Source organism: Chlamydotis macqueenii, chromosome 16, assembly GCF_036417535.1.
Source record: "Chlamydotis macqueenii isolate bChlMac1 chromosome 16, bChlMac1.mat, whole genome shotgun sequence".
Taxonomy (NCBI): Eukaryota; Metazoa; Chordata; class Aves; order Otidiformes; family Otididae; genus Chlamydotis; species Chlamydotis macqueenii.
Window position 1 is genome coordinate 4,368,128 of NC_141571.1, and position 15,907 is coordinate 4,384,034.

General features: G+C 50.7%; 1 protein-coding gene across 5 annotated transcripts in view; it reads left to right on the forward strand.

The window, feature by feature from the left end:
- Window positions 1-15,907, forward strand: part of PPP1R16B (protein phosphatase 1 regulatory subunit 16B) — a 61,581-nt gene that overhangs the window by 3,506 nt on the left and 42,168 nt on the right. Inside the window, exons 1-4 of one of the 5 annotated variants that reach the window (XM_086760898.1) lie at window positions 11,373-11,455; window positions 11,566-11,769; window positions 12,792-12,854; window positions 12,944-13,195. In XM_086760898.1, the coding sequence (XP_086617024.1) occupies window positions 12,949-13,195 (247 nt within the window). In that variant the 5' untranslated portion in view covers window positions 11,373-11,455; window positions 11,566-11,769; window positions 12,792-12,854; window positions 12,944-12,948. Of the gene's footprint in view, window positions 1-8,913; window positions 9,042-9,061; window positions 9,144-11,372; window positions 11,456-11,565; window positions 11,770-11,896; window positions 11,976-12,791; window positions 13,196-15,907 lie in introns of those variants that run through there. The other 4 variants (XM_086760899.1, XM_086760894.1, XM_086760895.1 and 1 more) reach the window with 4 other exon arrangements.

Below are 15,907 nucleotides of genomic sequence, written 5' to 3' on the forward strand. Positions count from 1 at the left end.
CCCACTTTGTTCCCAAAGAACACAGGTGAAGGGCCGTACAAAAAGCTGTCAGACTTTGGGAGGTGGGAGCAATGAACGCCACACCCCGAGTTTCACGGCTGAGCAGGAAAGGGTTCATCAGTGAGAGCTGATGGTGCTGGGCCGAGCCTTGGTGGCACCCCTCAGCACCTCTACCAGCTGGGCAAGCGTAACTTTGAGTCATGCCCTTCTTCCTCATGGAGCTTTTCCTTGCAGGTCTCACAGAAGCATGTCAATACAGGGGTTAACAGCCATGTAGGCACTGAGGGGAAAAAATATAAAGTAATAGCTTGAGGAAGGCTAAGCCTTAATACCCGTACAAAGCAAACAAATGGTGTATCGTTTGACATGGCTTAGGTGAGCTGCCGGATCTCCGGCTCGGGAGGCCCGGGTAGGAAATGCCTCTGACAAAGGTGGCTGACTGCCCCAGCTCCAGAGACAGCGTCCGCGTGCTGATGCTGGTACCAGTGCTGCTGGGAGCTGCGCATCTGCCTTTCCCTCGGCTTTCGCAGGGATGCGCTTTCTCCTGCATGACATCTTGTTTGCTCTCCTTGAATGTTGCTAGCTGGCAGGGAAAGACACCGGCGTGGGTTTTTCCAGAAGAGTCAGCTGATTTTATCCCAGGGGAAGTGGTTGAGAAGCAGGAGACAGGTGGGTTGGCATTCTTGCTTCCTAGCCTTCCATAATTCCAGCAGGATAAAGCCAGCAGTGCAGTTGCTGGGTACTTTTCTATGTTTGATTTGAAAGAGCTTGATAGGCTGTGATTAATGAGGCTAAATGGAAGCCTGATAAATAGTAAATTCAAATGAACCTCAAAGAAAAATGGCTTTACAAGAAGGCTTTTGGTTGCGCAGGAGGTGCGGCGTGTCGGTTTCGTCCAGCGCTGTTTGGGTTTGGGTTGGCAGAGCGCATTGGCACGTTGGGCTGTGTCCCGTGTGCCTGCCGCAGGAGTGGCTGCTGCAGCAGCTCCTGCCCAAGCCATGTCTGGGCAGACCCTCCTGCAAGCCGTTGTTTCTTTCCCAGTTAATAAAATGTCTCTAAACTTGGACTATCACATCTGCATCCTGGAGCCCTCATGTCCCCGTACCAGGCTCTAATTAAGGATGCTCTAAAAGCAGCAGGCCAGCTACCACAGCCTTGCAGATCAGAACCATTGGCCTAATCTATTTTTGAAGTGCATTAAACTAGAAAAAGGTATTGCCACTCTAGAATAAGAAGCCACCTGGGGAGTTAACCCAGAATAATTGTTCTGCTTTGAATTCGCGCCCTGTCTCACTTCAAAATAGCTTTCCTCTCCATATATGTGAGCTCCGTAAGCACAGAATACAGGACGTGACTTAAGCAAGATCACCCAACAGAGCTAGGAAAACATCTTATTTTTCCCGAGGTCTTCTCTGCGTTGCCTCCTGGTGACCCACACATGCTCCTCAACGTAGCCATCCTTTTCTATAATAAATCTGCCCCGTTCCTTGCTTGATCCCCACAGAGAGCTGCGCTTCTTCCCCAGCCCTGTGGTTTGCACCCTGACTGCCCACTTCCCGCAGCCACCTCTGCTCTCCTCCCCTGTCCCCTCACCGGCTTTTGTGCTGGGCATCCCCAGAGCTCACCTCCTGCGAGATTGCGCAAAGACCTTTTGTTGGGCTGGATGGGACCTTATCGCCTTTCTCGGTGAGTCAGCGTGAGCACTGGCTGAGAGGCAGAATCAGGTGCCTTTTTTCTGAGCTGGGGCTGATAACCTGAGCTGGGAACAGGCGGCAGGCGTAAATTATTTGCAGCGGCAGACCCAGGCACTGCTCTCGTGCGGCTCTCGTCTTGCGTTGGCTGGGAGGAGGAGTGGGGATGTTTGCGTGATGTTGTGAGTTGTGCTGAGGCACTCTGCTGTTACAGTACTCCTTTGGATTTGTCAGGCTGAAGTTAAATGTGTATAATTTTAACATCTCATGATTCTTTGGGGACTGACTCATGGTTTTTTTGGCCTGAATGAATCATAACTCTTGAACTCCATTGCTAAATTCATTACGCAACAATTACAGGGTTGGGAATGCCACCCTAAGTGCACACAAACGAGCTGACAGCGATTTTTCTCCTCCTTTTCTCTCACCCCATGTTGCCAAGAGACCACCCTTGTGAGCTGGCTCATTAGCTCTTCCCCCCAACTCTGTAGGTGAGGGGCTGCTTGACACCCTACGGCTTGATGCTTTGCCCTGCAGCTGGAAGGGGCTGGAGGTGCAGGTTGGGTATTTCTGGAAGAGAAGAGGGGGCAGCCTAGGAGGGAAGGCTGGAGATGCACAGCTTCACTTGTCAATGCTAACGGCCTCAGTTTTGTCCCAACAGCTCCATGTGACATCGTGGCACCTCTAATGATCCGTATGGGAAAACCCCAAGTGCGAGGCGTTGCTCTCCAGTGGCTCTGTGTGGCAACGCTGGATGTTGGCAGCATTTCACAGCCGCAACGTCTGCTTGGTTACTTGCTCAGCAGCTCAAAACCCAAATCTTGAGGAGAAAGACCAAGGAAGACATGAGCCCCATGCTGACTGTGATGTGTCTAGTAATGCCTGCCATCGCTTTCTCTACTTCATGGTGCTGAGCTGAGATTTGGGGATTAGTGTAGGGCTTGGCTTTTTATTGCCGAGATCTTGAGCAAGAGTTCATCTGGTATGTGAAGTTAAGAGGGGCTTTGTACTGGGTGGGCTTTACTTGCTTAACCCACCAAAGTGGCTGGTGGGAGCTGTGCTGTAGGTCTGCCAGCGGGATGCAGGACCATCTCCACCATCTGCAGGATCAGAGCAGATTTCTGGCTTTAGGGTGCCCCTGCTACCTGAATTTGACTTTCACTACCGGAACACTGATTTTTCTGCCACACAAATAAAACTGCTTCTCAGAACAAATATTCAGCTGAGGTACATACCGAATGGCAGGGTGCGTACCTGTGCCCGGGAAGCCCTCTAGAAGGTCTCCCTCAAGAGCAGCCATTCTTTCCAGCTGAGTTCTGGCCCTTTAATCCCAATATCTTTGGGAAGAGTCTTTCTCCTGGGCAGGTCTGGCTGTTTGCGTATCCGGGCGCGGGTGCACATTGAGAAAGCAGAGCAGGATGGCTGAACCTCATGCTTGTAGGTGGACAAGGTTCTCCTTGGTCTCTCTTGACCTGTGGCAGCAGAGCCCTAGAGCTTGTGATCTCTGGAATGGCAGAAGCAGAGTAAGAACTAGACGGATGAGGAGAGGGCAGTACCAGCAATTCTGGTACCGTGTTCATAGTCAAGTTAGTGTAAAGTATCCGAAATCGTATTTACAAACTAAGAAGTGGTAAATATTTGATGAAACTGAATGTCAAAGCAACTGTGTTGTCAGGGCAGCAAGTCAAGCCAACGTACCATCTCTGACTGTGGCCAAGAGTGGATGCAGAAAACACAGAAAGTAGGGCATGGATGGTGACGAAGGGGTTGATAACAGCACCTAAAAATAAGGCACTTCAGAAACAGCAAATCTGCCTCGCAAGCACGGTGGTGGCAAGCTGCGCCGAGTGTCTGATTTAAGACTGAAACTGGTGATGTTGGCACTGCAGAAAGCTGTGCTAACTTTTTTTTTTTTTTTTTTAGCATTTTGCTAGCAAAAAAAAAAAAAACAAACTTGTTTCAGTCTGATGGTTTGCATCTAAGATAAGGCAAGTTACTCTGGAGCTGTGCTTGGGCAGAGGTGGAGGCGAGAGGCAGCGGAGATGCTTTTCCTCAGCCGAGCGCTGCCGGCAGCAGCCTACTTCCCATGCGGGGTTTCTGCTGATCTGCATTTTAAGGAGCCGTTGTCCTCTTGAAGTATTATGGTTCAACTTTCTAGAAGATGCACTTACAGTATTCCTGCAGGCTTCAAGGGAAAACGGTCTTGATTGCCCTGCAGTAACAGTATCTGGTGGTGCTGATCTTCGCTGCCGTTGTTGTGAACGGGCTGATACCGGTACCCTACAGAAACTGTATGATGCTGCTTGTCAGAGTGTGGCACGCGCATGGTTTAGCAGTGGAATAAGTCATTGAGGAGGTCACCAAGGTATAAGGGCCATGCCTTGGATAACAAATCCAGATATTAGAGCCATGTGGAGCAAAACATCCCGCACCGTAGTGCGGATAATTTGTTTTTCCCGAAGTCTCACCTCTGTACTCTCCCAGCAGAGCCCTTGGGCACCGTGCTGGTCCCTGAGCAGCAGAGGCAGGTGGGCAACACCGTCCTGAATGGATGTACAGGCTCCCTGATGGATGCAGGATGGGTCAGAGGGCACCCTTGTGTGTTATTTAGTGAACATCCTTTGAGGATTATTGGAATGGTTATAGATCTGCTCGATAGTGTCTGTAAGCATTGGAGAAGAGCAAGGCAGGACTCTCTTCTGGCGGCAAGGAAACCAGAAAAAATTAAAAAAAGAGGAACGTAATCCCATCAGGTGGTAACTCCCCGGGGGATGCCGTGTCCCCCAGCCCGGGGAGGCTGCGTAGCTGCATGGGGCCCAGCGGGATCGCGCTCTCGCTGTCACCTCTGCGATGCACCGGCAGTGACAGGAGCAGACGTCCCCGTCAGCAGCTGAGAGCCTGCAAAAGCCCTGCCGCTGGAGCATCCCGCGTTGGCGTGCCTTGAGGTGCCTAGGAGCTGTAAATGGGAAATCCAGGCACTTATCTCACTTGTTGCTGAGCCAGAATTGGGCTGTTCCCAGGGGTTTTATTTATTTATTTATTTTTCAATGGGCCAAAATCTGTGCAAGTGGATTTAAACAATAGAAGGATTTCTGTTAAAAAGACCGAGGTGCAGGCGAATCGGGCCTTAATTTCTTTCTTAAGGGAAGGGTGGGGGCTCTTGCAATGGTCTTTTTGAGATCCTGTTGGAATTTAGCTTTGTTTTTCCCCATGCCTTGTTTTAAAGCCTGTTTGGGGAAGATTTTGTTGTTTTTCAAATTACAGGTCTCCAAATGTGTAGGTTAAAATGTCAGGGAGGGGGATGCGGTTTTGGAAGACTCCACACATCTGTCTGTTGCAGGGCTGATAAAAAAAAAAAGAAAAGGAAGCTTTAACCAGGAAAACAAAACAAATAAAAGGCGTCAATATCGCTGTCACAGCTGGGCCGGGCTGCTTTCCCCGCAAGTGTCTGCATTGCCATCCATGCACACGTATAATGTGCTGTGGAAAAAATAAATGGAGAGCCCAATCGGAGACTTATGCCCTCAATTAATTTTTGTTCCACATAATCGGGGCTGCTGCATGCCTTTCCTTCAATATTTAACCGCCTGGCTCAGGAGACGGGGCCGCTCTCCTGCGAGGGGAGCCGGGATTCGGTTCGTGTTTGCACAGAAATCCCGTTCTGATCTTTCTGTCTTTGCCTGAGGGCAGGGATCCGGCTGCTCCTCTGATGCGAGAGATAAATTTTGTGAGCAGATACTTTTCTTTGGGGAGAGCAAAGGGGAGAGGGGAGTGGTATGTAATGAATTCTTGAAGGGATAAAATTTCCTTGTCTTCATGCGTAGCCTTCTCTAGAGTCCCGTGTGCCGTCTCGGGTACAGAGGGAAGAGCTTTGCTTGTGGTTTGATGTGTACAGTCCTCATCTAAGGAGAGAGAATAAAAAAAAAGAATCAGTACAATTAGTACGCGCTCTCTGCGGACTCAGCTTTGCTGAATGGTTTTCTCTATTGCACTGGGTTAAAAGGGGACGCCTTGTTTTGGTGTCTAGTTTGAAATTGAGCCCCGAACTTCTGATTTCTAACTTGACTCTGAATCGCAGTTAGATTTTCAAGTTCAAACTCACCTTTCTCTGCGTGCTAAGCTCACGGCCAAGAGCGCAGGCTGGCTGTTTTTACTGATTCGCCCGTTGACCTGAAAGCAGGAGGCAAACCTGAGCTGTCGCCCTCGGAAAGCAAAAGGGAGCCGAGCAGTTTCTGTGGCTCCGAAGCACCCGCGGAGGGGCACCCGGGACCCAGGGCTGGAGGAGCCCGCTCCGCCTGTGGGTGCGGAGGGAGAGCCAGCGCGAGCGGAGCTGGGCTGGAGCCTGGGTGCTAGGAAGGATGCTGGGGACTGAAAATGGAGAGGGGAGGAAAAAAACCCCAAACTTGTAGGGAGCGTAAAAATGATCCATGTAAACATTCTGGATTTGAAAAGCTACCCAGGCAAGGGCAGTTTAATGCAGAAAGGTGGCAGCTGTGTGGAGCAGACATAGAAAAGAGCATTTCATAGAATGACAGAAGGGTTTGGGTGGGAAGGGACCGTTAAAGCCCATCCAGCCCAACCCCCCTGCAAGGAGCAGGGACATCTCCAACCAGATCAGGTTGCTCAGAGCCCCGGCCAACCTGGCCTGGAAAGTTTCCAGGGATGGGGCATCCACCACCTCTCTGGGCAACCTGGGCCAGTGCTCCACCATCCTCAGTGTTAAAAAAAAAAAAAATTCCTAATTTCTTTTATCTATTTGCTCTACAGACCTTCTAGATCAAGGTTTTCTAAAATGCCTCCAAGTCCGGCTGCCTCGCACTGGAAATGGGGTGTGAGGAGCAGCTTTGCACAAGAACCATGTGGAGGGAAGGAAGTGCTGAGCTGGTCTATCTCTGATGCCCCAGCTTGCTCCTAAATCACACGAGTGAGCTGTTCTTGGGCTTGTGTCCTATTAGAGCCAACCGCTCCATGGCAGTGGCCGTGCCCAATGATCCCAAAGCCCCAGCTCTCCAGCCATTGATAAATGTGTGTGTGTCTGGGAACCAGCACCAGCTTTGTTTTGCTCCTCACTGAGGTGCCAGTGGGAAGAGCAGCGTGGTTCCGAGCGCGCTGACGTGGGGGAGGGCTGCTTGGCACAGAAGTTCTCTTTTTTTTTTTTTTATGGAAGCCTACATTGAAATATTGATAGGAAAAAGAATGTATATTGTGCTGTGTTGAATGTTTATGGGAAATATATGGTGAAAATACTGAGGGGCTTTCCTCAAACAATTGCCAATATTGTTAGGAGTGGAACAGTTGAGATGAGAAAAGAATGAGGCACTTAAAATTTTCTGTTACAGCATTGGCTCCAAAGAGATTTTTTGACGTGCTGTTTCGCTTTTTTTCTTCTTGCTTGTGTTTCACTCCTACTGCTAGGCAGGAGCTCACTGAAGAGGGAGAGATTATCTGGAACGAGAGATAAAGCGGCCAAACCAACGTGGTTTTAATTCTCTGGGGGAGAATGTAGCTTTAAACTTTGAGCTTTCCATTAAACTGGAAAAATAACTTGTGTTGATGCACCTTCACCACCAGACTTACCTTTGCATCAGGCAGCAATGAGACTTCCCTTGCTGCGGACGGGGAAAGCAGTATCTTCCCTTTAAGAAGGTAATTGGGGCACAGATTAAGTTACTCACTTTGCATACAAAAAACCTGTGGGAAAGCCAGGAATCTCGCCCGAAACTCCCGATGTCTGATGAGATCTCTTACCCAGAAGACTTCTGTACCTGCTCTTCTCCACCAGCACTCCAGGGCAGTCTGTAGGAGTTGTATTCCCTAAGGAGTCTTGGCTGAAATATCTGTTTTTTCCTTTTTTTTTTTTTTTTTAAATTTTTAAAGTGATATTTCCTGTCGCTCCCCGCTTCATTCCTTCTGGAGGAACCGTTCACTTGGTAGCCCTGAGCATCTGCCTCTCAAAATGCTGCAGAAGCCCTGAGTGAGGAGAGGAGCAGTTTGCTTCTAAGATACCGGTGGAATTAAATCATGCAGCAACAGTTTTCATAATTTTCACTCCTCTGTGTGGTTCTAACCTGCGGGTGCTGTGGGATTCGCAGCACGGCGCGGGGAGAATTGCATGGTGCGTGCAAGAAGAATTTGCCACCAGAAGCAACAGCCAGCGCTGTGAGAGCAGCACTGAGGGATGAGTAGGGTTTTGCCAGTTCCTCGTGGCTGGAGCACAGGACTAGAAATAACAATCCTGAGGTGATGGTGTAGCTCTTGCAGTGAGTTTGCTGCCCCAAGTCAGGCAGGTGACCTTGTTCTGTGTTCCTCTGCTCATCAGTGGATCCTCTTGACCCCTAGAGAAGGATTTGTTGCATATTATCTTGAAAGTACTGGCTTAGGTGTGCGTCAAGCTGTTGTTTAATGGGCTGAGGAATAAAGATTTCAGTTTCAAAAAGAAAGGAAACCCTTCAGGAGGCTGGAAACGCCGTGTTTTGAATTGCTTACCACTGCAGCCTTTCACCACGGGTGTTCTCTCCTACTCCTTCCCTGGGCTTTGCAGAAAACGTGTCTGTCCTGTAGCATTGCAGGGGACAACAAGAGTTTTGGGGCTGGGATTCCTCAGAAGGGTAGGCGTGTCTCTTGGGATTTGAACTCCCCTTCCCAGTTTGCTGTGTGTTTGCTGTTGGTATCTGACCCTCTGTCTTGATTTGGAAGACCCGGCGGCTGAGTCCCCCGTTAGGGGTGGGTCAGGCTGTAATGGTTTGGATGGTAGGGCTTGATGCAGTGTTCTCGTTGACGATGCTCTAATGAAATGTTTTTCCAAAAGGCAGGAAGTGAGAGAAGCAGCTATGATAAGGAAAGAAACCCTGGTTCTAGGCTCTGGTCTGCTTAGCAGGAAAGACCCTTTTGTCTTGAAGTACCCTGTACTGTTTTAAAAAAAAAAATAACCAAACAAAAAAAAACCAAAAAAAACCCTACAAACTCCAAGAGCTCTTGATCCCGAACAGGGATCATTCCCGTCAATGGGCAGGAAGGTTTCCCACCTTCCTGAAGGTTTGTGGATTGCCGCAAGGAGCAGTGCCGGTGCTAGGGTGGGAGTGCCTTGGCAGAGCCGGTGGGGTTACGTGCTCAGCAGTGGCAGGGTTTAGGAAATGACTTGGACTGTATTCCTCTGGGGAGGGAGGGGAACGCTGCTTGTTGGGGAGCAAGCGATGAAGAGCCGCTCTACTGTGTCCTCCAGACCTTGGGGAGATCCTGGCCAACGGCGGAAACGAGACAGAACACGTCTTCAGCTGCTTTGTTTCACCGAGCAGTGACGGTCTTGAAGGTGGTGCCTGTGAATTCTTCGTTGGTGCTTGTTGCTGGAGGGTGGGTTCAGCAAAAGGGCTGCGATGGGCTGATCATCTAGATGGGCCCCATCTATCATGGAGCGAGAACACCACAGCTTGACTCTCATAGGAGGCAGAAGGGGTAAATGTGGCAATTCCTCACCTTGCCGTGGTGCAGGAGTTGATGCTAATGGAATAAATAAACCAGGCAGCCACCTCCTTTGCAGGCCGCTTATGCGCTCAGATCCCTGCTATGGGCTTTCGTGCTTGGTTTCCAGTTCCACCTGAGAGAAGATTAGCTTGGGGTGGGAGGAGAGAGCTATTTCTGTCCCTCTTCATGCCACTGCCTTGACTTTATGCTGCAAACACAAATGCTTCAGCTCATCAGCTGGGCCCGATCCTGCAGGTTCCTCCCTGCAGGCAATCCTGGGAATGGGGATGATCTCCTTTCCTTCAGAAGTGGCTGCTCACACACCTGGGTCTTGAGTTTTGCCTTTGCTTGAAAGATGCACAGCTTAGAAGAATTCTGTAGTTGCTGAGCTATTTTGTTTCAAGGTGTCCCATTCAAGGGTTGCTCTTGCATGGTTTGTGTGTGGTTTTTTTTTTTTTTTTTCAAGTGGTGTAGAAGCGAAGTCAATTGATGACACTTGAGTGAAGGACTCTTGCAAGTGTTTGTGTTCTGCTTCAGTGTCATGCTGTGCCATAAGCAGAGCCCTGGGGAGATGCGACAGAGGATTCGCAGGTCTGGGCTCCAGCTTCATCCTTGGACGGGGAGATGAGGAGGCTCTCCAGCATCACGGCTGGTTCAGTGGATCCAGCCTTGGCGAAGTTATGGCAAAGCGTAGGAGGCTGGAGGGGGGCAGCTCTGAGTGTGTGCTGGGACGGGAAAGCAAGTGCACTGGGTTTTCTCCTTTTGTGGGATGTAAGTGGCAACCTCTAAATGTGAAATGGGAAGAGGTGCGTGTGTAGGAGGCGCAGGAGCCCGCCGGGGTTGATGGTACCAGGTCGAGGTCGGCAGCTTGCTGCGGCTGCTGACTCAGTAAACCCTCACTTCACGGAATCGCTGTCTCTTGTAACCCAAGTGAGTGCCCTGAAACGGTCCTTTGAGCTCAGTGAGCTGGATCTTGTACTGAGGTGAGACAAAACGTACAGGAAGCGCAAGCTTTTTGAAAAAGACAATTGTGTTTGCCAACACTTGCGCGGCCTTTGTGGGGACTGAGCTTTGATGTGGCTGGAGCGGGTCTTACCCCGCTGCAGCGCTAAGAGGACCGCGATGGCGCGAGCACGATACAACAGCGAGCATCTCACCTTCCTTTCGGCCCCGAAATAGTCGCCCGTTGTCCCCGCAGGGCCAGGGGCCACACATGCGTCTGGCAGGATGTGCTCGGCACGGTGGCAGGCGGATCTGCTGAGCTCATGGAAACTCAGCTTGGTCGAACACAAAGAATGGCACTTTTTTTTTTTTTTTTTTCCCCTCCTCTTCTTTAAATAAATCAGAAACCAAAATGTGATGCATTGCAAACCGCAGACACCCACACAGCCAGCATCTGTCTTGCTTTGCAGGTAAACAAATGCTGGGCTCTGAAGCTGTGCTATAGTTAGACTGAGCAGTTTGTGCCGTGAGAAGTCAATGTACCTTTTTTTTTTTTGGTACAGAGAAGAAACCAGGTCATTGTAAAACACGCAGCTGGAGTTGTAGAGCCGAAGTCTTTCAGGGGCTCTGGGGTCTGTGGAGGATGCTGGGGAGCTTGTACCTAGGTCTGTGAGAAGTCGAGCTGTGTTCCCTTCGGGAAGGCTTCTCGGGGAGATCTTTCTTCTTTAGAGATTCATTTGCTGGTTGGTTTGAGGAGACGCTGGTGTCTGGTACTTGTGGCAGCAGAGGATGTCTCCTGGTGTTTGTGGATCTCCCCTCTCCATTCCATCCCCTCTTGAGTCTCCCTTTTGTTCTGTTGTGAGAGCAGAGGAACTGCTGGAGGACGAGGTGTGTGCAGGAAAGCTGAAACGCGGGCAAGCAGAGCAAGCCATGCTTCTCCTCTCCTTGTAAATCAGTGTCCTGTGGCTCTTTCTACGGTGCAGCCCTAATACCACCAAAAAAAGCTTCCAGCTTTCTGGAGGTAAACAGGGAAACGCTGAAATAAGGCTCATTTGCTTTAACAAACTTTCAGAATTAGGTCCTCATTGCTACTTCAGGTGTGTTTTGGAAAATGTTTGTTCATTTTTCAGCGAACAATGGCAGAAGTGGCCTGGAAAGGGAGCAGGGTGGGAGTGCCGCGCGCGGTATGCCGAGAGGCATTTCCTGCCCTTGTCTCCCCTCCTTCGAGGTATTGTAAACGGGGCTTCAGATCCACAGCCTGCGTTGCTGGAGCGGAGATCGCCAAAAAAGATACCTTCCCAGGAACGCCTGTGAGGGGCGGTGGAAAATGCATCCGTCCCAAAATAAAAGCTTTTTAGAAAGTAGGCTGCATTTGTTTGCAATCTTAAGTTCTTATGGGATGGAATGGGGATGGGTTTTTGGTTTTTTTTTTTGTGGTTTTTTTTTTTTGTTTTTTTTTCTTTTTGTTCAGGTCTGTTCTGAAACCCTCAAAAGAAGGTTTGCAGGTGCAGCTGGAGCTGCCCTTGACCTCATGTTGGCCCTTCATTCTGGATAAAGGGACTGCTTGGGACCTGCCTGCGTGCTCTGGCTGAGTTTGTTTGTTTTTGGTTCTCAAACCAATTATCTCGCAGAGGAAATGCTGTGCCTGGTTGTCAGTCTGCTGAGATATTTATAGGTAAGGTCAAAACCCCTGCGGAAGGTCTGGAGCAGTGTTTGAAAGGAGTGGATGTCTCAACCTTGCGCAGTTCTCTGGGATGTGGTGGATGCGCTGCGTGGCGTGGACCTTTCCCTGCAGCCCCCCGGCGCAATGCCTGCCTGACCACGCGGCTTCGCCTTCTGAGGGGGGATGGACGGTGGCTTTTCCTGGCTTGGCTGGGTGAGGTGAGGTTTGGTGTCCTCACCACGCCTCTCACCTGGGTTTAGTTGCCCGCTTTTGTTACCTGGTTTAGTTCTGCTGCTCTTTTCCCTGTAGATGCTTTGCATCCATTGCTTGTGAGACTGTTGCTTCCTCTCCTTTGGAGCGGGAGGGCTGAGGAAAGAACAGCCTCAGCTGCTCTGTTGGGGCTTTCTCAGGTGCTTGTGAAAGCTCTCCACAGTCTCCCTTCCCCATCAAGATTTTTCCCAAGCTGGCTGAACCACAGGAGCTCTTGTCTCATACGTGGTTATTTGCAGCTGACCTCGGTTTGGCACGCTCGCCTTGGCATTCGATGTGCTCTGTGCGGGTCTGTTTGGAAAGTTGCTCATGACGTTGGCTTTATTTCAAACGCACCTTTCACTGCTGGATCGCTCCTCAAATCTGGGGCACTTCTGTGCAGCAGGTGGCTGGGCGGCTGCCCACGGGTCCCCGGCCGATGGCTCTGCGGGTATCCATTCAGTGCGGTCCTGGCTGCGGCGTTGGGGGTGTCTGTAGTGAGGAATGGTGTTGGATGCTGTGGAAGATCTTTGCTCATTAAGGCTTTCTTGTGGTCATAAAGGGGGGATACCTTGAACTATGGCCATGAATGGACTGCAGGCCAAAACTGCAGCTTAATCAAGAGGGTTTTGCTTGGGTGTTTAGAGTGAGTAAAGGGTGGAGTCACAAAGGCTAGTGAGAACAACCAAGCAATTAAAACACAATTAAGTGAACCACCTTTTGAGATGGCAGGTGTTTCCTGCTGTGATGAGACTTGATCCCTCACACTTCCCTCCTCATTTCAGGTTTCTGCTGTATTTTCATCAGACACTGCGATGGGCCCTTCCCAGCTCGGCCTCGAGATGCTGGTATAGCAGCGGGCAGCTGCGATCCGGAGGACCTGCGGTGGGACGTTGTTTCCCACTGGGACATCCTTCACCCCCACCTCTCTCAGCAGAAGCGATGGATGCCCACGTGGACCTCCTGACAGAGCTGCAGCTGCTGGATAAGGTGCCCACACTGGAGAGGCTGCGGGCAGCCCAGAAGCGGAGGGCGCAGCAGCTGAAGAAATGGGCGCAGTACGAGAAGGAGATGCAGCACAAGAAGCGGAAGCATGAAAAGAAGAGAAACGCTGTTAACCGAAAGAAAGTGTCTTTTGAAGCCAGCGTTGCTCTGCTGGAGGCTTCTCTGAGGAACGACGTGGAGGAAGGTACGGCACTCTTATCTGGCCATTTCTTTGTCAGGCTGCGTGCGAGCTCCATGTCGCGCTGTGGTGTGCAGAGATCAGCGTTGACATCCACGGACAGGACTGCCCTCGATGTGGTGTTGGTCTCGAGTGTTGCCATCTCTGGTATAGCTGTGGGGTCTCACAGCCCTGTGTGACAGCAGCGTTACCTAAACTGACATCAGGAATGGCAGGATAGGGTGGGATGGTGACAGGGAGGCGGCTTTCATCTCTTTCCCTTTCACACTTTCTCCTTGCAGAAGGTGTGAAACAGTTCTTTGCCTTCTGGGTGTGCCTCTGTTAGTGGTTTTATACAAGTCTGTCGCAGGGATTTACATGTCAGTGTAAATCTCTTCAGCTTCCCAGCTTGTGGGCGATGGATGGAGAGCTACACGGATGTATGAAATTTTTCCCTGTTCAAAATACTGAAAAGCATGGCTTTGCTTAATGCTTTCTATAGAAGAGAATGACAAATTGTTCAGGAGTTGGTTTAATTGCACCATTTCAAAGCAGATCAAAGCTTTTGCTTCAAAATCTGAAGGGAGAAGAAAAAAGATATGTCTAAAAGTCGATCCCTGTTAGCCTCAGCACAGCACGGGGGAGGGAAACCTGTAAGCTCCGGGGAGCCAGAGCTGACTTCTCCACAGAGAAGTACAAGCATTTCTCGGAGGAGAACTGGAGTAGCTTTTGGAGTGGCCGGGTACCGAAATCGGTGTCGTCTCTGGATCCCTTGGTGTGGCAGGGACGGGGCAGATGCTTAGGAAACCTGCCCAGTTGAGTTGCGTCTCTGCTGGTGAGTGTTGCTCTGGTTTCCAGCATCTTTTGCAAGAAGCGGTGTATACTTGTCTGGTATGCGGGTGAGGGTGAGGACCTTGTCTCGTCTTGTGAGGAATCTCCGCAGAGTCACATCCCTGTTTCTGAGAAGGCCTCTTGTGCACCGTAACTTGCCCTCGCGTCCCACCAGTGCATGTTTTGCACCCGTTCGGAAACAGAGCACCGTGGTGGTTGGTGATGCCTGCCTGGGCGGTGCGTGAGAAGCGTTTGCCAAGCCCTGCAGTGTGTCTGGGGTTTTGCAGACACGTGTAGCCTCTCTCTAGGAGAGCAGACCTGCGATAATGCCCTGGAAACTGCAGGTTTTTATTTGCTTCTTCCTTGCTTTAAAGGTTTAACAGTTGCTTCCAGCTCTTTGCTCTGTTGAAGCTGCCTTTCCCAGTCTGAGCTGTTCTGGTTTTCCAGGAGAGCCCCAAACGCCAGCCCAGCCCTACTGTGACACTGCGTCTGTTGGCATTGCCTGAGGTGACAGATTTGTGACTTGTCTCGCCTCTGCCTGTGCTGGCAGATACTTGGTAGGGCATGGCTTTGGGTTTTATACTTGTAAGTGACAGGGCACTGTGTTGGGGTGGCTAATGAGCGTTTCGTCGTTCCCCTCTTCATGCACCAGTGGTATCTTTGCTCAGCTCTTGGGCTGGAGGGTGTGATGGGTCCAACAGGTCTGCCAGAGACCCAGCCTTCTAGTTTGGCTTTCTGGCATTGGATCTGGGCAAGGGGTCAGTTTGGAAGGAGGAAAGCTCCTGCACTGTCTGCCTTAAAAATGCATTTTCATTTGGTGAGATGGACAGCTGGCAGACGTATTTGCCCACACAGCACTGGCGCAGGTCGCTGTGCACCCTGATGGCAGTGGCATTAACGTGCCTGGTGTCAGAGGTCCTGGGGACAACGGTCTGCCACCACACACGGACATGGATGCTTTACTCTTGGGGGATGCAGGAGTTGAGCTTGCAGCTCACGGTTTCACTCTTTTCCTCCTGTAAGGGAAAATCCATCACTACAGGTCTCTCTTGGTGCTATAATCATGTTGACCTCTTTCCGTAGGCGAGCCCAGATAGCGAGCTTTAACCATCAGTCGCTCTTTCCGATGTGATGCTGGTTACAGCAAACGTGACAGAGGGGCTTCCCTGCTCAGTGGAAAATCAACCTCTCCACCCGCCAGGGAGGGCATGGGCAGTAGCCCCCATGCCATTATCCAGGTGTCAAACTGGGAAAATTCCTAATCAAGTGCCCTAGGACAAAAGTGAGGGAAGCTGTGGGCTGTTGGAGGTCCCAGGTGATTATTTTGGTGTATGAATCATCTTTTGTTTCCATGTGGGAAGTGGAGGGGGAGGTGAAATACAGATGATTCAGAAGTTAGCGTGAGGAAGGTTAGAGAGCTGGGGGCGTAGCTGGCACGCGTCACCTCCGAGCTACCTCTGAGCAGGTGTGCCATTTCCAAGCTTTGTCACTTTTCTCCACTTTTGTATTTATTTTTAGCATTCTTACTCCTGAATGGGGACAGGGGATGGTAGTAGGCACCGTGCAATGGAATTGGGGGAAAAGAAAGTGGAGTTGGGTAGCGAGTTGGCTCGTTGTCCGGAAGGTGTCTCATGCTGTGGTGTAACCCACTGATGGAGCAGCGTGTTGAGCCACGTAGGATGGAGTTGGCGGGTGCAAATCCCTGCCCTGCTCCTCAGGGAGCAGCCCCGCGTCCCTGAGGACCTGGACTTGCCAACTTCACTGTCCTTTGCTTGCGCCTCACCCAGGTGTCATTGAAAGAGCAGCACCCGTGGGTGTCTGCAGCATCTTCACTCGTCCTTCTTGCTGCTGACGGCACGGCTGCCGCACTGAGCCACCCCTACTTCCCACCGAGCCTGTGACCTCTCT